Raw genomic sequence first — 25,048 nt, 5'->3', positions numbered from 1 at the left:
GGAAATGGGAGGAGTACGACATGACTGAGCCGTGGTAAATCTTATTGTCTGTTCATAACGGCAAAGGCCATGAAGATGAGCTTGCCATGCGTTCTCCTTCTCATTCAGCTCATTGAAGGTAAGATAAAACTCACAGGTGTGACTTTGTCACCCTGACAGTGCGTTTCTTCTACCGTGTAACAGTTTCATTGGTTTTTCTCTACTGGGAGAAAATCCAACGACAGTTGGGGCTAAAAGATGAATGCGTGATTACAATGACAACGTGCTGTTGTTCATAACGAATGTTACATCATGTTGCGAATATATCAACAGCAGCCTTTTAGCAGTTAACATTTAAATAGATGAATCTTTTTAGGTTGTTTTTGAAAATGATTCACTGGACTGTCCTTGGTTGTGCCAGTATTTAACAAATATAACAGTGGTGGTAGAGCTGTTAAAACAGAAGGTTCTGGGTTCGTCCCCTGTGGCCGACTAGTGGTGCGCCAGAGGAAAACATCTGCCGATCAGGGGACCAATGCAAGACATCATAGCAACCCACCCAATAGTAGTTGGGATATTTCAGGCTAAAGACTGACGTTAACTGTGTATTTTCTTTAACTGCAGCCTGTGCGGAGTTGATCTTTCGTCAGCAGACGGACGGCCAGTCCCTGGAGCTCTCCTGCTCCCCTCAGCTGCAGCGCGGCGCTCCCACCGGCCTCCACCTGTACCACCGCGGCGCCCGCAGCCAGACCACCCTGCTGTCCATGGCCGAGGGCGGCGGCGGCCCGAGGCTCAACGCGGAACACGTGGGCCGCCTCAGGCTCGCCGGAGGCCTGGACAGCCGGCAGGTCAACGTGACCGTGGCCCTTTTGCAGCCCAGTGACACGGGCCTCTACGTGTGGGAGCTGAGCTACGGACGGGGGAACCGCTCTGAGCAGATGGTCCTCGGTGCTCCGACGGTGTTCTTGTTGGTTGAAGGCGCAGGTACGTGGTTGAGACACCTCGCGATACACTCTGCTGTGGTTAAACCCCGAGTAGCTCCGTGCAGATTGAAATGCGCCTCCATGTGTGTGTGTGTCTTTGGTGCAGGAGGGTCCTGCCGGTGCTCAGCCAGTTACCCTCTTCTGCTCCTGATCATCTTTACCGTAGCGGGGCTTCTTCTGCTCACACTCGGCCTGCTGGCCTTGGAGAAATGTGTAAGTGTTTAAACGCTTTAAATTGAATTTATGTTTTTTTTTTATAACGTGAAGCAAGAATGCACATGGGTTTGATTAACAGCATCTACTCGTGTCTTAGACGTTTGCAGTATTTCTGACTGAAGCGGTGGCTTTTCAACTGCTGCACATTTAAATATCAGTTGCTCAAGTGAGTCATGTTGAGTTCACAACCAATTATTGTGTCAGCGTTAATAACGTTGATAGAGGCCTGACAGGATCGCTTTGATGGAGCCACTTTTTCAGAAAATGTACGTACTTTAAAATTACTGCTGGGATTATTGATGTATGACTCACAAAATCTGACAATACGCCTGAAGACAAAAGGGAGGATTTCTTTGTGGACTCTTATCTGTAGAGACTGACGGCCACGAAATAAATATCTCAGGCAATTGTAACAAGTTACGGCTTCAAAAATGACCATCATGTCCAGATATTGTACTATGTAGTCTTAAATAAGCAGTAAATAATTCATTTTTTGCATTATGCATTTCAGCTATATTGGGTTGAAGATGTTATATTCTATACTGTATAATCCCATATGTGTGTTATTTTGCTAAACAAGCCTTACCTTTGTCGTTCTGTGTACTTATTTGTTGTGTGACTGAGACCAGACCTTCCATTTGTTGCATGTTTCCCAAGTTGGTGCCTGCAGGGGTGAAGGATTACGGTCTCTTTTTGGACCAAAAGAACGATTGACCTCGAACACAAGAGGGTCTAAAATGTATTAGTTTTCTCATGTGAAAGGAAAAACGCTCAAGTACGTCAATATAATCTCAAATGGCATTTCTCCATTAGAGATGCAATTAGATGATCAGAAAGAAACGCATTAATCAATTATGTAATTTCTTAAACAAAGATCCCGACAATCCTTTGGTTCCACTTGTCAAATGGGAGTACTGGTTAACCTTAACATCTTAATGATTGTAAACTGAATTTCTTTTGGTTTTAGGATGTTTTCAAGATTTCACTTTACATAATAGATTAATTATGTAAACACTAGACTACAACGTAGTAAGGTAATAAATACATAGAGGAAATGGAGGCTTTGAGTATAAAGAGTATAAACTGTAATGTTGTACGTCACGGCCATGTTGTAGTTTATATTCTAATCGTCCTTCATCACTTCTGTTAGACATGTGCGGTGAATTGTCATTGGCCAATTGTGTTTTGTGATGTCACACTGCTCAGGCAGCTCCAAAATGAGTATGTCCACCAGAATATACGTACATACGTCCTAAAAACATAATGTCCCCAACAAAAACACCTAAAAGTAATGTTGTGTGTTGCAGGTGAAGTCCCGGCATCATCACAGACCACAACCCCCTGTTCCCATCTACGAGGAAATGACCTGCAAGCAGCGCAGTCCGGTGGCCCCCAAAAATAACCCTGAGGCCCCCTCACACCTGGAGGAAGTAAACTTCCCCGCGTACGCCAACACGGACATCCGGCAGCCACAGGACAACTACTACGCATGTCCCAGGCAGCTCGCCCTCAGGGCCTGAGGTGACTCGGTGGAGCAGATGTCAACAGGATGTGACATCAGCGCCTCTGCAAACACACGATGAGACGCTCAGGATATAAATATTTATATAACTATATATATATATATATATATATATATATATATATCTAAAATGGGTTTAGTGATGGAAAAAAAACACCCAATTGCCCATCTTTAACAGCCAAGAAAAAAATGCTATTTTATTAATATTTCAAAGAAGCTCCATAGTTCATGAAAACATTTGTTTCGGTGCATGTCATTTAACAATCACATTCTATGAGGAGAAAGAGATATACAGAGAGAAAAAAAACAAAAAACATTACAAGCCACTGACTTTTCATTAAATCTCAGTACAGACATTTTTACTCAATATTCCAAATAAAAAAGGCAAAAAAATGAAGAGGAAAAAAAAGCAGCCCTAATCCAACACCCACCGCCCTCCCAAAAAAACCCTTAACTCAGAAAACAAACCCTTGAGGGTGACAGGCTAGAATCCCACAGTGCTAACGAGTGAGACGCTCATTGGTTTTAGGAATACACAGCATGGCGATGTGGCGCTATAGGTCAATCTGAATGGGGAGAAGGAAGCTGGAGGCAGAGAGCTTTACATGAATCAACTCGCCCCTGCGCGCCCTTCACAATAAAATAAAAAACACATTGGATCCCAAAAACCCAGCAACAGATGAGCCACTTAGAAGTAGGCCATAAAATCCCCCCCCCCCCCCCCCCCGAAAAAAAACACTTGTGCATAGTTTCATGATCCTTTACAACCAGCTCATGTTTTATAAACATCCTCCAAAATGGGAAAAATGTTCCACAAAAGTCTGATTTCTATATTAATAATACCCGCTGTGGGAGAATGAGAGAAAGAGGAAAGAAAGAGTAATGCACAAAGTTCCTGATTTAGTCAGGACAGGACCTCATTTAGAAAACACAATAAAGATTCCAACATACAGCATTTTGTTATTCAGTCTTTTTTTTGACAATCAAAATCATTGACCTTTTTCGTTTTTAAATGTAAAGCAATTTTAATATATAGATTTTTTTTTTATATAAAGCACTCCATTTTCATTTAAAGTCCATTATTTGGTTATTATGTAACTGCTACGGATTTAGAAACAAAAGGTATTTTCTCTTCTTCTGAAACCCATAACTTTCAGTGCTTAGCATTGTTTCTTTTAAATCGTCCATTTGTTTTACTCATCATAGAAATGTACATTAAAATGGCGTGGAGTTGGTACTCTGGAACCCTGGCCTTCCTGAGACAAAATCCACTTTTTCGTGTGCAAGATAGTGAGCAATTATGTCTTTTTTTCTTTTCTTTTTTTTTCTATATAAAGGAAAAATATATATAATCAACATAAAACGTACAGGCTTCAGATAATCGATGAAATCAACATTAACACACAACAAAGAAGGTTAAACAGAAGAAGACAACACTGTTCAATCCCAGAGTTCTGAAAGTAGCACAAGAAATATTCATTTATTTGAAGTGTTGTGTTTTTTTTCTTTAATGGAAGCATTTGTCCTTTTTTTCCTTCTTTTTACAACATTCCCATTATTTAATTCCTTTGTGTTGCTGATTTATTTTTTTGAACTCCAGAAATAAACAAAGTGTTTGTAAACTGTCAGTGGCCTTGCAGGAAAACAAACGACAACATGAGTGAATTGAACGTTGAAGTGAAAACAGAACGGAAAGCTAACAAACCAAAAAGGTAGGCACCTCTGAAGTCAGCCCTAGAAGCCAAGGCTCAGTCTGATGTCTCTTTCAATCCCTCCGTTGCTTAGATTTGGGAGAGCTGAAGTCCTTCTGCCCAAATCTATGGCGACAGTTCTGCAAAATACTTTTTTTTTTATGCTGAATTTTATTTTATACATGTCATTTTTTTATTTCTTTTCTTTTCTTGCTTTCTTCTTTTTCTCAGGTTTATAGTCCGAAAAATGGTGCAATACTCAATTATGATCCATACTTTCTTGGATTATTCGACAATGAAAGCCACTAAGGTAGATAAACATTACATTTTAAAAACACACTTATTTTAGTCCTTGAGTAAACATTTACACATGAACTGTCCCCGTCTCCCCTCAGTACGTGTATCATGTTGTTCGTTTAGCTGGATGAGGGATGAGGCCGACACTCAGTGCAACGCTAGAGGCTAGTCACAATTAACATCAGAATATATTTTTGACAAGCGAAAAGAAAAAAAATCAAAAACAAAACGATACTTAATTGAAAAAGAACCACGAGGCGGAGTTTCCTCCGCTGTAATCACGAGATCTCATACATATTTTCACCTCGTACACTAAACATTCGTTCATACAACATACGGTACAAGCAGCCTTGTGCAAACACTCAAATACAACAGACATAAATTTACCTTTATATCGACCTTTGTTTTCAACACTCGTTTTCCAAATTTTAATTCACTCCTAACTGATGCTATCAAAAATCTCTGTTTATGAATGAGACAGAAAGTCACTACAAAAAAAGTGTTCACATTACATTATTGGCGCTTCTTTTGATTCAAGTATTTGTTTTCATTATTTTGTATTACTCTGATATGTTTATGATCTTGTCTTCTGGGGAACATAACGCCGAGGAGGGTACACGGGGTAAGTGCCAAAGCCGGGGCAGGGGGGCAGAGAGGGGGGTTGTGGGGCTTAGGCCAAGTGGAAAACAAAGAGATCTAGCCATATACACACACACACACATTATGTAATCTTGGTTGTATAGATGCATGTTGTGTATATGAACTAGCATGTGCATATTCAACCCAGGCCTTTTTTTTTTATAAGAGTGATTTGCTAAGTCCACTTTTTCGGGGCCTTTGACCCTCGTCTGATCCATGATTGAGAAGCATTTGCTTGAGGTCCAGTTACCTTTGAGTCTGTGTGACTTTCAAACAGGGGCAGCGTCTGATTTCCAACCACAGACAGGCAGATAAGAGAGCGGGACGCGGGACGCGGGAAGGGGCGGGCTCTCAGTGCTGGTGCGGCGCCAAAACAAAAACAAAAAAAACCCCCGGGCACTTCTGAGACTTGACCTCCGTCCCAGTGACCCGTCCTCCCACTCCACTCGACCCCCCCAGACGCCAGTTGCTTGGTTCAAGTCCAATGTGGAGTTGATGCAGGTTTTTTTTTTTAGGAACAAACGAACACACAACACAGGCAATAGTGATGGTTTTGTTGAATGAGTCTACAGTGACTCTGGAAGTTTTTAAGACTCAGTACCGAACTTAAGGTTTTGTCCCTATTTCTGATGATACCTCGGACCCTGCCCCCCCCCACCCCCGAGCCAGATGAGCAGAAATGACCTGTCTTTGACCTTCAGGTCAGAGGTCCAAAACGAACCACCTGGATGCAGCTTCCCAGACAGGGCGAGAAGGCGGGCGCTTTCAGGGACACGGGACACAGACGCCTCGGAGTGCACAGCTCGACGACCCTTTTCCTTTTCCTTTTTTGTATTTTCTAGTTTTTGCAAAAATCTTGATGATAAAGACAAATACGTTTTTGGTTTTTTAAAGAGATGTACCCGATTTGACCCATAAACAGTGCACAGACACCTACAGGGGGACCCTTCGCCACCGCCCTCCCCAGCCTGGTTCGCCACTACGGTTCAAGTCCACTGTCGGTGAAAGCCCAGCACCATTCATCTGTCCGGCCCTTCTACTCCCCTTGCCTCCCGCAGCTGGAATAATCTCGCTTAAGATAAATTAGGATATGGCAAAGTGGAAGTAAATGTTTGTGGATCACTCGGCAAAACACTGAAGAAGGGACTTGGTTTGCCAACGACTCGCGTCTGCAGCAGGTCAGTTAAGAGTCACGCAGCAGCTCCGTCCACACAGCGGGGGGCTAAACCCTCGAAGGGACTCGTTCAGCGTCCGGCTTACATTTGATCAAGGGGGTTTGAAGGGAAGCTACCGGTTAGTGATGGTGGAGAGATGTGAGGATTGGCAAATGTGTGTGTGCGGGGGGGGGGGGGTCTGCGAATGAACACCTCCTCGTCTTTGCATAGAAATGGAAGGCTGTTATCAGTTGGTTCTAAGTGTAACTGAGTGCTCCCAGAGTTAAACATAAAGCACCAGTGTGAGTGTGGGGTGGGGGAGGATGGACAGAAGAAGTTGGCCGACTATCCTGGAGAACCTTTGACTACACAACCCTTTCCCACCTGATTGGACGTGACTCTTTTAACCTGTCCGAGTAAAGAACTCCCCCCACTGACCCTGTCGACTGAGATCTGCAGCGTTTCGTACCTCGTCACCACACACCGCTTGTGCCCGGGGGGGGGGCAGTGGGAGGGGCAGGAGAGGGGCAGGAGAGGGGCTGAACACTGCATAAAAGACCATTGTGAAAAAAAAAAGCCATGAAAACAATCATTATCATTATATCCTCAATGATAACAGCAACAATGTCAGCAAACTTCATGACAACAATCAAATAAAAATCCACACTGGCGATTCCATAAGTGAAAGCAAGAAAAACAACTACGCATTGAACGCCTCCATTTCTGGGTAAAGTGATCCTTGCAGGAGGGAGACAAAGAGGGGGGGGGGGGGGGGGTGTTGCTGAGGACAGACTCTGGCGCAGCAGTAGTAGTAAATGTATTATGAAAGAGCTGCTCTCGGCCTGGAGGCCAAAGTGTGTGGGGGGGGGGGGGGGACGCCAGTCTGTAGGGATCCGCAGGGGGGGGGGCGGCAGCTGCTGCAGGGCACCGTACTCTGCAGCAGGCAGGCACTCAGTGGCCACACTATCACACAGGTTGGCAGGGCCTCCAATAGAAAGAAGAGGAGAAGAAGAAGACCAAAAGAAATGGACGAAGACGGCGGCGGCGGCGATCCTCCCTGCTTGGATCCAGTGGAACATGTCGAGGGTTTTCCAGACACCGAGGCGGAAGGTTCCAGAGTACGCAATGCAACAGTGATATTTACTTAGTTGAAGAGGGCGAGTGCTTTGGGGGTCTGGCCCCCGCTGCACCCATCGTCAGTTGAGTTAGTTCTTGCTTTGTATTTCCCTTCACTTTGCTACCATGTTTGACATCCTTCCTCGTCCTTGAGACTTGAGGGAAGAAGGATAGAGAGAGGAGAAAAAAAAATACATCTTCACATTCATGTCAAGTTAAAAAATAAGCGTTTGGAGAAGCCACCAGGCAGATTGCTTTTTTTGTCTTATTTTTTTTTCCAGTTTTTTTTTGCCATCGTGGCTTCTCCTCTCTTCTGTCTGTTGGCGTTAAGGGTATAACGAGCTGCGACGCTCTTGCTAAGTGCTATGATAGACGACCTATTCACAAATCTCCGCTGCCAACATTCCTACCAATGCAAATATGAGCAAACAGGGAAAACACAAAAAAGGTAACCTGGTTTTCTTGGGTACAAAGAAAAACCAGCTCCTCTCATTTTGGTTTGATGCCTTCTACCCAAGTGCACACACACACACACACACACACACACACACACACACACACACACACACACACACACACACACACACACGCGCACACACGCACACACACACCTTTCCCTCCTCCCCCGAAACCAGTCACTGGTGTAAGTGTGGAGGGTGGGCTGGCTGAAGAAGTGCTTTGTGGGTACCTCCTTGTATCTTGGACATAAGGTGGGTGAAGACCAGCTCGCTGCTCTCCTGCGCACACACACACTCTTGGGGGGGGTAGTAGTGGCAGTTTTAAGGGGTGATCGAAGGGCAGATTTTGCGGTTCAATCATTCCTTACAGTCTCCTCTCTCTCTGAGAGGTGGTGGTGCTTGGACGGTAGAGTCTGTGGCATATATTGCACGGGGGGGACATTTTACGACTTGAGGTTTTTCCACAACATCGGTGAGAGGTTCCCGAAACTGAGACCAAAAACTGCGAGTTGCCCGCAGATGAGTTGAGGTGCATCGAAGTGACTTTACAGTTACTTAGTAATAGCAGTGGTTCCTTTTGTAGTCCATCGCGCCCATCAGTGTACATGCGATGACCCCCCCCTCACCACCCAGAGATTGACAGACACATTTGAATAATATCATTTCTTAGCTTGCAATGATTTAAGAAAAAAAAGAAATACAAAAACGAATGGCTTGAACACCACAGAGTTGCATCATTGTGTCGGGGAACTCGATCCGCTTGCAAAAATGCACTGAAGCTGTGAGCTGTGGTTGCTTGCGTCGGGCCGCAGCAGCTGTGGACTCTCCACTCGGGTTTCACTGGCTCAGAAATAAGGGTGTGCAAGTGTCCGTATGCTTCTTCACCAAGTACAGAGTGAGTGAGGATAGCAGGGCAGGAAAGAGGTTAAGGCTAATATTAGTGCTGAGAGAAACAGAAGTTTGAGTCCGGACCAGCTGAAAGTTTGACAACCACTCTGATTGAAGGGTTTTACTTTGGGAATGATGCCTTTTTCATGGATCTCTGAGGTGCAGTGTGATTGCCTGAAAAGGCAGAGAGGGATTACGCAAGTTTAAAGATGGCGGCTCGTCATCTCGTGTCAGTTTGGACTGAAGTTCGCGTTCCAACTCGCGAGTTCCCGCGCAAGTTCATTTCTGTAAAAAGTTCTCCTTCTTTGTCAAACGAAAGACTCCTTCCCGTGTCTCGAAAAGAGAAAAGCTGAACACTGAGATTCATAAAACAACTGCAGCTGAAATGTCATTAAAATACAAAAAAAAAAAAAAAAAGGAGTGGAGGAGGTTGGCGAGGGTGAGCAGCGAGGATGTAGCCCCTCCCTCCTCTCGTCTCCCCTTCTCACCGTTACAGCCACACTGATTATCTCCACAATGATTTGCAAGATTTGATACTCCTGTTGGTGTTTGTTGCGCCCGGGCTCCTCCGCCCTACATGGACTCTCCACTCAGCAGGTCCCCAGGCAGCAGGGTATTGATCTGTGTGGGACTCCCCATGACCCGCCCCTCCTCTCCACTCGGCGGCCCCCACAGGCTGGAATACTGCTGCACGCCACCCCACAGCAACTCCCCCCCCGTCTTTGCTCCGCCCGCTCCGAGCCCTCCGCCGCCGTTGTTGTTGTTGTTCCAGTGCGGGGAGTGGCCGATGGGGTGGGGGGCTCCCGACCCGGCGCCGCCCATCCTCGTCTGATTGGAGCCCGGCGTGGCCTGCCAGCTGGTGGTGCCGCCGAGCGACTGGCCCTGTGCAAAGAAGCGGTTCACTTCATCTTCCCCGGCAAACTCGGCCAGGATGGTGGTGTTCCCGAGCACGCACCTGGGTGGGGGCGAGAGGAATAAACACGGGTAAGTGAGGGTTCAAGCCTCCTTAGCAGAAAAACCAAAAAAAGGGAATTTTATTAAGAGGTTTACATGTGCAGGGACTTCTGAGCCTTGGCAGCTTCGTCCTTGGAGCTGTAGCGCACCACGGCGTTGCCCTGCGTCAGGTTGAGGTGGAATGTGATGAGGGGGCCGTGTTGCATGCACAGTGTACGCAGAGTCGAACCGTCGATCTGGGTCAAAGAACAAGGACACAGAGAGAGAGTGAGAGAGAGCAAGGCCACGAGTGCAAGGAAACGGTGAATTCTCTGTGAGGCCTGAATGCTTTCAGCCCGGGAGGAAGCAGCTGTAGCATAAACCGGTACCTGGGGAGTGAGGTTCCTCAGAACCAGCCAGCTACTGGCCCTGGTGGCGCTGTCTGTACTCCACGTGGTACCTGCTGCATAGAGAGAGAGACACACACACACACACACACACACACACACACACACACACAAAGATGCTTAACAAGCTCGCGTGAAACCAAAATCAGTTGCAATAGCTGAATGGGTGGTGTCTAGTTCTGCCCAGCGTCAGTTGACAAACTGTTGAACTCCATGAGTAGTTTTCACCCGCCTACTCTCTACTCTCAAAGTGGTTATATGACACATCAAAGTGCAGCCTCGCCTACACTCCTCCTGCATTCTTTACAACCACACACACCAACTCATTGGGACCCCTTTATCTCATTTAACGCCTTGTAGCGCTGCTATGCGGTTTTCATCATGTCATAAATGTAAGAATGTTTCACTGGGGGGGGGCGCAGTTCTGTATATATTCACTATCAGGCTACCTGTTGTGTAGGAGCTGCTCCAGCCTTGAGCAAGGCCCAGGGAGTTGCCCCCCCAAGTGGAAGTGGGCTTGCTGTTGGTAAGGCCAGGTGGAGGTCGGGAAGGGGCCGCGTTGCTGCTCCGGGGGCCCTGTGGGACCTTCCACAGCTCGTGGGATAGAGAGGCCTGGTTGTGGGAAACGGGGCCCGGAGACCAAGTCGATTTCATTTCTGACAGTTTACCTGGAAGGAAAAGAGTGAGTGAAAGGTCGACCTGCACAACCAAGCGGGGCGGGGTTCCTGCAAATGCCTAAAAGGTTATTCATAGTTATACATATATTTAAGTGGAGAACCTCCCGTGCCACGTACAAGGAGGATATAGACCGACAACCACAGGGGAAATATGCCCAGCAAGAGAGGAAAAGTGGAGCGCGAGCTCAAGGGAGGATCTTATTCAATCAGAAGAGGGAACGGACAGGTGACATGTTGTCTGGTTGTTTTAGGGTAAGAGGAGGGAGAGGATAATGTTGATGTGCAGTGATTCAGCCACTGCAACCTGGGAGGGGGGGGGGGGGGGGGGGGGGGGATTGGTGATGGATGAACCATGTACCTGCATCGTCTGTCTCCGGGGACGACAGACTGAACGAGCTAGTGTAGGCACTGACTGGCCAATCACTGGGGGGAGGCACAGCCTCGCTCTGAGGCGAGGGGGGGGAGGAGCCTGAGCCGATGCAACCAACACCAACAAATAGACAAACAAAAAAGGAAAAAGTAGCAGAAAGAGACAATGGAGTAAAGGAAAAATGCAGGACAAATGATGAGAGCAAGCTTGTGAAGAAGAGACTGGAAAATGACAATGATTATAAAAGCTGTTAAAAGTAAAAAAAAAAAAAAGGAGTACAAAAGAAGCAGACTCTTTTTTTGGCAGCAGCTGCACGAAGAGGACTTTAAATCGATGGGGGTTTGCTCCATGAAAAATGAATTCAGAGTGACTACACAAAGCTCTCACCTGCGCTCCTGTCCCGCAGCAGGTAGCGGTTGACATCTTGGATGTTGGTGTTGATGGTGGGCCCGCTGGGCACACTGCCGGGGGTCACGTTAGGGTCGGTCTCAGGGTCAATATTCTGGAGGCCCTTCCAGGGGACACCTGGGCAGAACTCTGAAAAACAAAATTATTGTTATTAGTTAGCTTTTTTTTTTTTTTTACCTCTGAAAAATTCCACATTACATAACGGCTGCCAACCAGCTGGCGACCGGGCATCTGTTTTACTGAATTGTCACTATATTGACTTTAGTCCTGTCTAATTGAGTTGTTTTACTTGATTGTATCTCTTCAGTTCTCTTATCAGCAATTCTGCCTCCCAACGACAAACCATCAGCAGAGAGCTCCTAAAGTCTTGCTAACCTGGTGGCCAGTTGATATTGGTCCCGTTGGCCATCTTATCACTGGTGCCCTTGACCTGCCCCCAGTTGTCTTGGGGGACCAAGGGGCTGTTAGGAGAGTCTGAGCTGGACATCAAGTTGTAGTGGCTGTACGAGTCCTCCATCTGAGGGAGCTTTCCAGGGGGGCCCAGGTTGGCACCTGAGAGAAGGGATATTAAAACGGAAAATATTGAGGTTGATAACAGGGGGAAGTGGTAAACATTTTTTGCTCCATTCAGGTCAACTATGAAGGACATGGAGAAAAGGGCTGAATGTGAAAACGGGGTTTGATTAGTATTTAATTACCCAGGATGCCATTTCTTTTCTCACCATGCTTGCCCAGGTTGGGCTCCAGAGGGGAGGAGCTTCCGGAGAGGCTTTCGATGGAGTTGGGATGCGTCCATTGCGACAAGCGCGACTGGGGCTGGTGGGGCTCCTTCATGGACAGACCCCCCACCTCCACGCAGTTTACATTCATGTTCTGATTCAGTCCGGCTGAGGAGACAGACAGTGGTTACGACGCGAGCCCACCAGGCGCTTTTTTGCGGTTCGCCATTCAAAGCCACGAGCCACTCACAGAGAGAGTAGGGGCCGTAGGAGTTGGGAGATGACTGCGGCTCTTTGGTCTGCAGGTCGTGGAGGCCCGCAGCGTGGGGGTGACCCGGAAATAAGTCCAGGGCGGATTTGGGCCCGCCGGGGTGCAGGCCAGAGTGGGAGGGGGGCGGCTGCTGTTGCTGCTGCTTCATCAGCAGGGCCTGGGCCAGCTGACGCTGGTGCTGTTGGATCTGCTGCTGCATGTTGTTGATTGTACGCGCGACCTGTGATGACATCGCAGTGGTTGGGATCTATGATGTGGAGGGGTTACGTCGCAAGCTACCTTTAAAAGCATAGTCAGCTTGTATTATGTAAAAATAAGTAGTAGTGATTAGAGTGACGGAAAAGGGAGAGGGGGGGTGGAGGAAAACTCACTTGCTGCTCTTGTTGTCGAATTGGGCCAGAAACGTTGCGCTGCGCCTGCAACATCTGCTGCTGAATTTGTAAACGCTGGTATGCCTGTGTATCAGCAGGAGGCACGGGGGCAATGTCAGAAGATGTCACTCACGAAATAAAAAAGCTACAATAACCTTAAAAAAAAGGAAACGCTCATGGTGGATTTGGTCTTTGAGCCCTGATGCAGATTTTGTATCTAATGTATTTAAACTGAAAGTAGAGATGGCTAAATGCGACTCACCAGTTGCAGCTGGTAAAGTTGATTCAGAAGGGTCATATGTTGAGGGTTTATTGGTGAGGTTAAAAGTGCAGGATTCAGACCAATGTTTTTTGCTGCAAACTGTAAGAGCTGTGCTTGAACCTGAAGGTATCAACACAATAAAAACAAAAAGGCTTTATCTAAAAATATATGTATCAAATATTAGTTTTAGGTCAAGTTTGAAGGGTCCTAAACTGCTAAATAATAAATGCTAAACTCAATGGAGATGCTTTTAAAGACTGCAATCTGAATATAACAGATTTATCAATGCATCGATTAAAACGCCTAGTATGCACTTATATAATAGGAGAGTAATTAGGCTGGTGTATACACACATACAAATATACATATGTATAGATACATACATACATGCATACATATGTGCTTCTTTACCTGAGGGGACAGAAACTGAGGCACTTGAGCACGCAGACTGGGCTGAGAGGAACTGAGAGGCTGCACAGGAGGCTGAGGAGGCGGCTGTTGCTGCTGTTGTTGTTGTTGTTGTTGTTGCTGCTGCTGCTGCATGGCCCGGGCTTGTACTGCTCCACCACCGCCAAACATTCCACTCTGCATTTGCTGGAATGGACGACGGCAACGTCAAACATTGTGTTCTTTATTCCTTATCAGTTTCCGTTCATCTATGCCACTACAGTGATCTCGAAACGGTCCACATGCGTGAGTTTGAAATGTCAAAAATTGCATTTAGAGTCGATAATGGAGATCACAAAATAACTATGCATCAAAAGTGATATCAATGTTATTAATGACAACTTTTTCTTTCTTTTGCAACAGCAGAAGGCGAGGCTGTGAGAAACTAGTTTATGCGTTGTTGATTTGTCTCATCCTGTGCACAAAGAATATATATTCCTTTTAACCAGACAACTAAATGATAATTACACTTTAGTAAAATAGGGTTATTCTAAGGTGTCTCATTGTAAAATGTAAAATGACAATCAATTTAACATTTAACCTTGTTATCAACTTTTACAGTGAAATATTTCCTACTGACACTCAAATTTTAAACTATTTCAATACACAGTTTGTTTCTATGTCATGGACTGAATTACCTTTTCCATGAAGGGCAAGCGGGGGTCTGTCGAGTGGTCTTTGGAAAGAAGCGGAGGCCGAGGGCAGCTCATGGGCTTGTTGATGAGCCCGTTGTAGTCGTGGCCGGTTATTCCCATCCCCCGCTTGTCCAGCTCCGTCTTTTTCTCCAGCAGGGCGCTCATGGCCTGGTCCAGGCTCATGTTGTTGCTCTTCAGAGCCTCTTCTGACGGATCTCTCTGGTGAATGACCCAGAAATCGTTACAAACTATAGAAATAAATCAACGCAAAACCGGGCGCTTTGCGAACAGAACGGCGTCTTCAGAATCGCTCAGAGGGCGGCGGAGCGGTTAACTGTCACTTCAACTCACAGGGAAGCCCATGTCCGTCAGCTGTTTGATGAGACGATTCATCATCCACGCATCTTCTTGCTTCCCCGGGACCTTTGCCTGGGAGAGCTGATGACAGGACATCGGCATTACCGCACTGTGTCAGTAATATTTGACTATGAAAAAAAAGAAATGTCATTTTTGGCCTTCTCTCGTCTTACCTTCGGTGGGCCCTTTTTAGATGCGTTGCCCCAGGAGTTACAGGAGGGATTGCTCTCCTGGGACGCAACGCTGTTCCACATGTCTCCCTCCTCGGCGTCCCACTGACCGCCCGTCACGCTCAGCTCTTCGCCTCCACCTCCCCATCCGTCTTGCATAGGTTTGGGACCTGGAAAACACGGCGAGAGGATGTAAACCATCCAGCAAGCAGGACATCCACTTTGACAATGGCGTCATGCAAACGTTACGATGTTCATAACTAAGAACCGGTTAAATACTTACAACTAAAAATTGCACATTACAATCTAAAAGTAATCGCAAATGGCCACTGGGGGTCAGTGTGGATCCCCCTCCCTCCTCTACATTTTGATGACCCTGATTGACTTGGGAGCTGTTCAACTATTTATTCCGCAGTGGAGCCATTTGTTTGGGATTCATTTGTAAATATATATATGGAGAGTTAAGCTACATACCAGGTTTGCAGGACGCGGATGTCATCGTCAGGTTGCCCCTGCCGTAGCCGTCCGGGTTGCTGTCCCCCCAGCCCCCACTAGATTTGCTCCAGGCAGACGTCCCGTTGTCGACGCTGACTGGAGCGGGTGCAGCTTCCCCCCAAGTGCTCTCTGGTTTTGTGTGAGAGCTGGATGTCTCTCCCCAACCTTAAAGGGCACACAAGGACATTAGAAATGCTGAACATGTTTTTATAGCAGACCTAAAAGCACTGCATAACACGTTTTTTTTTTTCAAATGGCCTTAACACCAACAAACGCGTGAAATGATATTGTTCCGTTTTGGGGTGTGAATGAAATGTAGCTCATTAACAGAGAGAGAAGATACCCATTTAAGAGTTGGCCCGTCTCCTATTGACGTGAGCGACGCAGCACCGTCTGGGCCTGTGGCCGAGGCAGCGCTCTCCCTCTTTCTCTCTCAAAATTATAATAAACATTCAACCTTCTAGTACGACCAAGTATGACCAAGACCACTCTAATGAAGGCATAATGGAACGAGCTAATTCTTTTTAAACAGCATGCCATTAGTTATAAATAGTATATTGGAATTATCGTTCTTTGTCCTTAGCCTGGTCTACGCACGGCAGCCCGTATAGCTTCTGAAGGGCCAGCTATCAGGTTTTACTGCGAAAGGAAAACAATCCAATGTGAGGGACAGCAGGGGGCGTCGGCTCCTTCTAAAGCTTCTACAAGGCCTTGCTGCTCCTCCTCTTCCTCCTCCTCCTCCCTCAATCAACTGACAGATGGCGGCTCCCATATAATCACACACTTCCGATCCTTCTCAAACGGTTAGTGGTGAATCTCCATTTTCCCGAGGCACTGTGTAAACAGCATTCTTGTGCTTCCTTCGGGGAACTATTTGAGGGTACCAGGGTTACTGCTCCCCCTCACCACCCCGGCCTCCCCACGGACGTGTGTTGTTGTGAAATGTGAGGAGCCTCGTGGAGGGATGGGCTGGCCCTGATTAACTCATTTGGATAGTCGATTAGATGTAAATCCAAAGAGGGCGAACTAGGTCAAGATTTTACCTTTAAGTGGATCATGAGATTGGAGCTTAACAGTGCTAACTAAACATCCAGCTTTCATGTTTGACACCTTTACTATGAATGGTGGAAAGGAAAACAGAAATGCTTGGTTATGTTATTTAAAAAAGAAAAAAATGAAAATGAAAAGAATTAGTTCTCTATGGTTAAATGAATCTGACCAGCTGTGTGCTAAGTGCCACTATTACACATGGAATCTCACCTTGAGCTATTAAGGGACTCCTGTTGTGAGATGGCCCCGACTGGTGTTGGACAACAGGATCCATGGGCCCACTGCTGGGTCCTGGGTTTGGGGGATTTGGGGTGTGGTTCTGTAAAGGGGCAGGTGGCCCTTGATAGGGGTGATTGTGCGGGTGGGAATGGTTGTTGTTGGGGCCCGGGGGGTTATTGCCTCCAGTGGTAACTTTAGCCTGGGACTTTCCTGGATTGTTCCTGTCCCACAGGTTGACTGACTTTCTGTGGTTAACTGGGTCGCCCCAAGCCGAGGTCCCGTCATCTATCTCCATCTTACGGCGGATTGAAGGTGGGGAGGGCTCTTCCCAGCCTGTGGGTGGAGCAGAAGACTCCTTTTTACTGCCGGCCCAGCTTCCACCCTGCTTTACCGAGCCCGATCCAGCCCAAGAGCCCATGCTCCCAGCCGCACTACTACCGCCGGGTCCATCCTGAGGCTTGGCCCCCCAGCTTTGGGCAGGGCCACTGGGACGCTGGCAAGCTGTCTCTGCCCAGCCCCCATTTCCTCCAGCTCCGGGTGTCACAGGTCCTGAAGAAGATCCTCCCCAACTTCGTTGATTTTCCTTCCAGCCCCCTGCTTCTCCCTCCCAGCCCGGCTTGGTGGGATTCTTTTTGCTCTCCTCTGGTTCTCTCCAGTCACCTGGGTTATTGCTTCCTCCACCATTGCCCCAGCTATGGGATGCTTTGGGTTGCTCTCCCCAGCCCTGGGATGTTGCTTTGCTGCGAGAATCGTCCCACCCAGTTGGCTTCTCTTCTGCCCAGGATTGACCTCCATTCTTGGGTACGCTGGGTGTGGGGGCTCCTGTTGGCGGATTGCCCCATCCACCAGGGCCACCTGGGGGCTTAACGTTGTTGACTGGCTCTCCCCAGCCGGCGATAGGTGGGTTGTTGGCAGCTATGCCTCCACCCCAACCTGAAGCTACCTGAGAACCAGGCATATCATTTTGACCCCCAGGATCAGCCCTCTGAGAGGGGCCCATGTTAGTGCTGGAGGGGCCCACGCTAATGCTGGAGGGGGCCATGTTAACGCTGGCGGGCCCCTGAGCGTCATTTGGAGTGGTTGGGCCGGAGCCCCACGAATCGGCAGCCGCATCATTCTTGCGTTTAGACTTGACCATGTCCCAGGTGGTGTGCTGGCGAACAGGGGTCTGTCCCCAGCCGGTGTTACACAGCACCCTGGGGTCCAAGTCCTGGGCAGGCAGCGGAGGAGCAGGGTTATCTCTTGACGAGGAGTCTCTGTGCGGGGGCTGTGCTTCCATGCTGTCACTGCTCCCTTCACTTGCAGCAGCTGTGCTCACTGCTCTGTTCCAAGGGGTGGCCTGTGGATCCTGGGGAGGAGAGCCAGGGGCCGCCCAGCCTCCCTGGGCCTCTTCAGTGCGCGGTTTCCCCCAGCTTCCACCAGACTGGTCACCCCAGCCCCCAGAGTTTCCTGCTCCACCTCCACGGCCCCAGCCAGAGTCCCATCCAGGCGCCTCCTTGGATGAAGGTGCCTTCGAGTCACCACTGTTTCCCCATACTGAGCTATTATCTTCTCCATTGACCTGCTGGCCCCCTGAGGGTGTCTGGTCCATGGAACCCAAGTGTACAGGTTCACTACCCCAGCCAGGCAAATTGCGGATGGGGCTGGGGGGTTCCTGCTTATTAGTGTGATTTGGTCCGTCAGTTTTAAGGTTCTGAGGTTCTGAACTGAAAGACACATTCGTGGATGGGGAGGGGTGTGGCTCCGGACTGTCAGAGGTCATTAAGCTACCCCAGGCGCTGCCAATCCCCGCAGAGCTGTTAGCGTTGATTCCGGTACAGCTGCTGGTCTGGACTGGTGGGGGGCCAGGCGGATTACAGAGGTTGGGTGTAGGTTGAGGAGGTGAAATGGTGTTGGCTCCTCCTGAGCTGCCTCCCCCTGTGCCAACCCCATCGTGTCCCAACATGGGCCAGGCGGACGGGTTGGCGTTAGGGTTTAGGTTCAAGTTAAAGTTGGTGTTGGAGGATGATGAAGACGACCCCCAGCCCCTACTGCCTCCCGCTCCCCCAGGGCTGTCATTCTTCCCTTCGCCCCCCACTGAGGACTGAGGGGGGCAATGAGAGGATCCAGGCCCAGAGCCCCAGCTGCAATTAGCTGCAACCGGGCTAGAGAGCATGCTGGTTCCAGTATGATTGGCTGGGCTGGGCCCACTGTTAACCTTGCTGCTAAGGTGGTTGGCAGGAAAATGGCCTGTCTGGCTATTAGCCCCCGAGGCCATATTCAATGTACTACAACTACTACTAATACTACTGCTGCTGCTGTTGCTGCTGGCCAGGTGACCAGGGTCAGTGTCCGAAGAGCATCCTCCTGGAGGGGCCTGGCTCTGGCTGAGGGTAATAGAAGGCCAAGCCTCCGTTTCCTTCTGGTCAGTGATTAGTTGATCCCAGTCACTAGGATTGGTGGAAGATGCAGCACTTGTGGCACTCCTATTGGCTGGCCGGTTTCCCCAGAGGGGATTATCATACTGCGCTCCCTGGCCTCTCTGTGGGGGCAGTTCTGTAGGGCAGGAAAGAAAAAAAGATAGGATGATGATGAGAGAAAAGAGGTGTAAGCTATGTACGTCATCACACCCACATATTCTCAGTAAGGTTGAAATACCATGGCAACATATAAGATGTATGCTTAGACTTCAAAAGATGCTTTATTAATACAAATAAATACCACCCACACAAAATATGCAAACACACAGTAAATGACGAATATGTTAGCAGAGGTAGCTCACCCCAAGAAAAGGAGAAGATGAAGAAGAATATTTGGAACCCCAATAACGCATGTGACCAATGACAGGAGTCATGCAGCCACGTCATTGTTCTCTTCTGACCCCCTCCCTCCAGTTTTGACATGAAGCCCTAGTCTGCACCGCCCCCCCCCGGGCAGCCTGTCTCCTCACCGACACGTCAGCCTCTATCTGCCCATACAACTGCTCTGACAAGCCAAAAAGATGCTTTGGCTGATTTCTCTCGGATTCCTGTGGAGTGAGTTGAGCAAGCTCCACGTTGCTTATGGATGGTCTTAACTAAGCCCAGTTTGCAGATCATTACTGCGGCACTGATCAACCCGCTGCAGCCTCATTGCCCCATTTCTGCCCCCCCCGGAGCTGCAGTGGCTTGTTGTTTACGTTTGCATGCAAAGACCCTGACTGTACTCCTGTGCATGAGGGAAGTGACAGCAAACACAAATGCTTGCACCTACAGCACAGAGAAGAGGCAGTCAGATGGGGGGGGGGGAGGCACGTGGGGGGAAAAGTGCACTGTCGCTCTGTAGCGTCTCTCCAGTGAGAAGTGCAGGACCGCCATTTTCTCAGTGCTGAACCAAAGCCAAAAAGGCTGCGAGCTACCGCCGGTATCTTCACCGCTGCCCGTCTCACGAAGCAGAAAGCAGACTCGGCACTGCGTGCACCGCCGCTGCAGCTTTGGCATTTGGAAAAGTGCTCATCTGCTCAGTGTGTAAATACAAGGCAGCAAAAAAAGAGCAGATGCAAGACGAGCGAGAGAGAGAGAGAGAAACAAAACAGGGCGGCTGAAGAGAACTGAAGATAATGAAAGAGCAGTAAAAAAGAAAAAATACCCGCGTTGAGGCGCCTCCCAACCATCCTGCAAAGAGCCGGGTTCTGTGCGACGTAGGGACCATCCTTGTTTCAATATGTCTGCTCGGCTCGCCAAGCCTCTGAGGCTCATTTTTGAAATGCTGCCAAGAAGTTGCACAGCTCTTGCGCGGCATGAGACAAACCCTCCCACCCCCCCTTCCTTCCGCACCCCTCATGCCCAGTCCCTCCCGCCAACGTTGCTTCGGCTGGGTCTCTCTATTCTATATATTGCCTCCCTCTGGCTTTATTTATATCATGTTCTATTCCTATCCCGACCGAGGATATTCTCCCTCTCCGGAAAAGCACTGAAAGAACGCTGGTTGGGGGAAGGGAGCGTTGGAGAGATGTGTGGAGTGAGGGAGGTGGGAGGGGTAGTATTAGTGTGTGTGTGTGTGTGTGTGTGTGTGTGTGTGTTTGGTTGAACAGCTGAACGAAGATGTTCACCGTTGCACTCACGAGGCATGAAGTAAAACAAAACTGTAATGTGGGGCTCTTCCGACCCTCACATCATAGGAAGGAAATGAAATAAACGAACTCCTATGGATCTGGAATATATGCATCCTACTTTTAAAAAAGGCACGAACGGAGGAGGAAAACTGTGGCTGGGAGCCCCGCAAAAAGAAAAAGGAAAGAAAGAAAAGGAAATACAAAAAAAGCGCAGCAGTCCTCTGGATCAAGGCCGGTATTGTTTACAAATGATCGCAGCGCCCACGCAACAAAACAACAAGTCCATGTTTTGTAGAGAACAGAATCCCTTTATGGCCGAGGCTCAGCCCCCCCGGTGCCCCTCCACTGTGAGCTCCTAACACGCGGTGAGGTCATGCCATGCTGCTGCATGGACGCTCTTTTGTGTGCTCACATGCACACAGTGTGTACATCGCATCTACCGTGTGGCCACATACACACTACATACACACTAGCCAAGAGCGGGGGGGGGGGGGGGGCAAGGGGTCAGGCTAAAAAGGATCACCGGGAATACAAATACAAAGAAGGATGTTGATGGATGGAAGGAGGAAGTGATGTAGCAGGGCTGTGTGGCCTCAGCTGGACTGACCTCGGCCTAATGAAGCCCCCCCGAGGGGCCGTGCAGAGTGGATGGGCATGCTGCCAGCCAGCAGTCGACTATCATCTCATCCTCACCTCACGATTGATTATTCAATCAATGGCAGCTGCATGAATTGATAATTGAGTCATCATTTTTGCTTGTAATTTTTTCAGGCAGAAAAGGCCAAACTTCACTGGTTCTTTTCTTCTCAGCAGATTTGATATTTTGTTGATTTTACAGTAAATAATGATAAAAGGAACATCTTTTTTTTGTCAGAAAAACAAATAAATTTTGGTCGGTCCGCATGAACTTTAGCAAATTTAATGGTTATTTATCAATACTTTTACATTTAATAGCTATAACAGTTAATCGATGAACATAAGAAAATACTGCGCATACTGATCATTGGTTAGACGCCGAAATGTATTTGCATTTCAGCATTAAACTTCAATTTCAACTTCAATTACAATGTATTTTACTTACGTTACAGCAGCTGAGATTATGTAAGAATCCGATCCGATCTTTTACCAACTGCAGGGATTCAATAGTTCAATTATTTTTATGTTGTGCAACCACAAATTTTCATCCCTTTTTTTGTCTCTTCAGTTTTTCAAAGCTTTATTCTAGAGACCCATAAGCAAGCAAATAATACACTGCTGCAAATGAGATATTGTATGTGGAAGGGTACTGGAGCAGCCAAACCCGCGACATTTCTTGCAGGCCCAGAATAAACATAACACTTGGCAGCCTCTTGTTACTGCTACTTTAGGGAATATGCTAAAGAGGCAAAGATAGTTTGTTGGACTCATCCTGGAACAAACAACAGCTGCTCAGTTACACGGACTGTACAGAAATATTTGCAAGAAACGTAGTTTTCTCATGGATGCTTCCTTTGTGTTAATGCAATGCTGTTATTATCTCAAGGGCAGATCCTAACAGAGGGGCAGAGACAGAAGTAAGAAGTACACGTCTACGTAAGAAGACATCTGGTGGTCGTGTTGGCCTGCTTTATTCTAAAGCATAAACCAGGTCAGCGGCTTTCTTCAGCACGCCGCTCTTAAAATAGCCTTCTCTCTCACGCCGCCTACATGGAAGGGCCCTGGCATAGCAGCAAAGAGCAGCGCCGCAAGAAGGCCTCAACAAATGGGCGGATCGACAGGCCGACATTATAGTGTGCGCGGCCCGGAGGCAACGCGGGCGCCGTGTGCGGCGGAGGTGGAGGAGGCGAGGGACATGCGCATCGGGGAAACACCGAGCTCAGAGAGCGAGTGAGCGGAGATGATGTTTAATCACGAGACGAGACGAGCCGGTCCTCTCGGGGAGAGGATTCCCGGGGCTCTTTTTACAGCATCATCAGCAGACTTTAGAGAGCGTCAAGTCCAGCGTGCACACACTCAGTTCCCCTAGACAAGCCATTAACACATTAGCTGCACTGTGCGCTAGACGGGGCTTGTTTTTAATGAACATTTGTTGTCGTTGGCCTCTGCTCTGCTTGGAGAGTATAAAATCTTGATCTGTGCTTCAAGGAGTTTTAGATAAACGCGGATAGGGAGGGGCTATAAATTGTTACTGCTACAGCCAATACGTTATAGGATTACCAGCTAACTTGATTCGAACATATGTGGAATCGGCACCGTGGGGATTAAAGTCCCACCAGCGGTGGCTGCTGCTTGCTTGAGGAGACGCTTACAATCCTGCAGGGACGGCAGAGACTGCAGAGGGGAGGGCGCCCGTGTTCTCATGTCCACGCACGCATGTGGACAAGCGGGCCGCGTTGATCAGCCAGGCTTTCCGAGAAAGCCAACATCTGACTGGGTAACGGGGGGTTGGGGGGGGGATGGGGAGGGGGGGGAGGAGTGAATGAATGCTTCCACTGTTATCTGCAAGAAATAATATGGGATGGGACAACAGAGACAGTTTTGTCAGTATAGACGAGGCTGTCGGGACAGCAGCAGGGAGGCGTTTACCTGTAGCGTCTTACATAACATCGCTGAGCTGTGAGGTTTTTAAACTAGTTTGTGCCGTGCAAAAAAAAAAAAAAAACTCCTCGTGCACCAGTTCAGCGTGCAGTCTGTGGCGAGGAATACCAAACACTCCCGTCTCCCAGCCTGGAAGGATCTCCTGTCGGCCCTAATGTAATCAGTAGGTTCAAAGACACACGGAGAGGAAAAGCAGAGCGCAGCCGGCCTGCCAGAGAGGGGCGGAGAGAAGCTGCAGCTTTTACCGTAAGCCGTGAGTCACTGCAGCCCACAGTACTGGACCTCTGCCATGCTCGCTCTCTCCTGCTTTCTTTCTTTCCTTCTCCACTCGGTCTTTCTGTCGGTGCCAGGTCAAGCCCACTGAGGCGCCCCGGCCAACCAGCTTGCTCCCTGTGGCTCCTCCTCCGATACACAGGAAATACTGTGGGGCTGGTCAGCAACGCTACACGGAGAGTGGGAGGACGGTGACGATGACGATGATGATGATGATTATTATTATGAGTGGGAGGAGAAAGGTCAGGGAAAACATCTCATCGCCATGGAGATGGAGCGGCCTTCAAAAAGCATCGGAGGGGTTTGACAGTTCTCAGACACACTTAGAAAAAATTAGTTTTTTCTTTCCAGACAATGAAATGTGCAGAGTGCTCTAAAAATAATGTTGGACATCTTAGTCATCAAAAGCACATGGCACTTTAATAAAAACCACAACAGACCCACACTTGGAAATACAGAGAGAGAGAGAGAGAGAGAGGGGGGGGGCAGCTGGGTTTACTTTGCATCCTCTGTACTCTTTATTTCTATTTCCCAACTAGGCAGACTAAACAGCAGCCCCTTGGATGGAAGTGCCTTCAAAATGCCCCTGAGGTAAAAACTGCCGTGTCACAATCTCAGTTCCATACAAAAGGTAGACGTATAGGCACCGCCATTCAACAACGCCATTAAGCAAAAACACGACCACCACCACTGTGCACAGTAGTAATATATCAGACCGCTGTCAGAAAGAGGTGCCCCCAAAAAATCCACTCTAAGCAAAGGAAAAGTCACATAACTAAATATAATGAAAGCAGTTCACAACAACCTCCAAGCCTCATGCACCCCACTGTGGTGCTTCAAGATGAACGCTTTCAGTGCACATTAAACGCATTCCCATTAAAAACCGCAGAGATCTCGCATCTCGCCAACAGAGTCTCTCGCTGACCTGTAGGCAGGCTGGCTGTGGAGGACGAGGAGCCGGCGAGAGAGGAGAGCGCGGCTACCGCTGCCGCGGGTTCAGCAGCGGCGGGACGTCCCGTGGTGGTGGGAGGCGGGGTCCCGGCGGGCAGAGGCTGGCCCCTCTTCAACAGCTGCTTGTGCTCCTGCTGGCGGAAGCGCGGGGGCACCTCTCTCGGCGGGTAGCGCTGCTGGAGCAGGTTCTGCGGCTGCTGTGCTGTCTGCGGCTGACCTCCAGAGGGGGCGCGCTTGCCATTGCCACCGCTCGGGGGTGCAGACGGGACGGCACTGGGGCTGTTGGGGGGAAGAGGAGGGGTGGGGTCTCGCCTGGCAGAGTCTGGCACTGTGGAGATGGGAGGGTAGGGGGAGAGGGGACGGGGGTGGGGGGGGCAGGAACACAGGGATGAGGAAGGTAAAAAGGAGCATTAGGAAAAAGCAGAGTTATTGAGCGCATAC

At 48.5% G+C, this 25,048-nt stretch overlaps 2 protein-coding genes across 7 annotated transcripts in view; one reads left to right on the top strand and one right to left on the bottom strand.

The window, feature by feature from the left end:
* Positions 1 to 4,327, top strand: LOC120827516 (uncharacterized). The gene is made up of 4 exons (XM_040190462.2): positions 1 to 118; positions 604 to 963; positions 1,069 to 1,175; positions 2,486 to 4,327. Exons 1-4 carry the CDS (start codon positions 70 to 72, stop codon positions 2,696 to 2,698), a joined length of 729 nt encoding a protein of 242 aa, XP_040046396.1. The 5' UTR covers positions 1 to 69; the 3' UTR covers positions 2,699 to 4,327.
* Positions 4,328 to 6,204: 1,877 nt separating this feature from the next.
* tnrc6c1 (trinucleotide repeat containing adaptor 6C1) overlaps positions 6,205 to 25,048 on the bottom strand; it is a 30,586-nt gene continuing 11,742 nt past the window's right edge. The window contains exons 4-21 of one of the 6 annotated variants that reach the window (XM_078083871.1): positions 24,582 to 24,935; positions 16,726 to 19,269; positions 15,445 to 15,630; positions 14,974 to 15,140; positions 14,795 to 14,881; positions 14,447 to 14,662; positions 13,773 to 13,955; positions 13,362 to 13,481; positions 13,100 to 13,183; positions 12,708 to 12,948; positions 12,437 to 12,625; positions 12,114 to 12,290; positions 11,718 to 11,867; positions 11,319 to 11,429; positions 10,733 to 10,951; positions 10,266 to 10,339; positions 9,994 to 10,133; positions 6,205 to 9,898 (exon numbers count right to left, since the gene is read on the bottom strand). In XM_078083871.1, coding sequence (XP_077939997.1) covers positions 9,517 to 9,898; positions 9,994 to 10,133; positions 10,266 to 10,339; positions 10,733 to 10,951; positions 11,319 to 11,429; positions 11,718 to 11,867; positions 12,114 to 12,290; positions 12,437 to 12,625; positions 12,708 to 12,948; positions 13,100 to 13,183; positions 13,362 to 13,481; positions 13,773 to 13,955; positions 14,447 to 14,662; positions 14,795 to 14,881; positions 14,974 to 15,140; positions 15,445 to 15,630; positions 16,726 to 19,269; positions 24,582 to 24,935 — 5,624 coding nt within the window. In that variant the 3' untranslated portion in view covers positions 6,205 to 9,516. Of the gene's footprint in view, positions 9,899 to 9,993; positions 10,134 to 10,265; positions 10,340 to 10,732; positions 10,952 to 11,318; positions 11,430 to 11,717; positions 11,868 to 12,113; positions 12,291 to 12,436; positions 12,626 to 12,707; positions 12,949 to 13,099; positions 13,184 to 13,361; positions 13,482 to 13,772; positions 13,956 to 14,446; positions 14,663 to 14,794; positions 14,882 to 14,973; positions 15,141 to 15,444; positions 15,631 to 16,725; positions 19,270 to 20,340; positions 20,715 to 24,581; positions 24,936 to 25,048 lie in introns of those variants that run through there. The other 5 variants (XM_078083872.1, XM_078083874.1, XM_078083873.1 and 2 more) reach the window with 5 other exon arrangements.

The sequence above is a fragment of the Gasterosteus aculeatus genome, chromosome 11 (assembly GCF_964276395.1).
Source record: "Gasterosteus aculeatus chromosome 11, fGasAcu3.hap1.1, whole genome shotgun sequence".
Lineage (NCBI taxonomy): Eukaryota > Metazoa > Chordata > Actinopteri > Perciformes > Gasterosteidae > Gasterosteus > Gasterosteus aculeatus.
The sequence above is the reverse complement of the archived record's forward strand: the minus strand, read 5'-3'. Positions and strand labels throughout refer to the sequence as shown.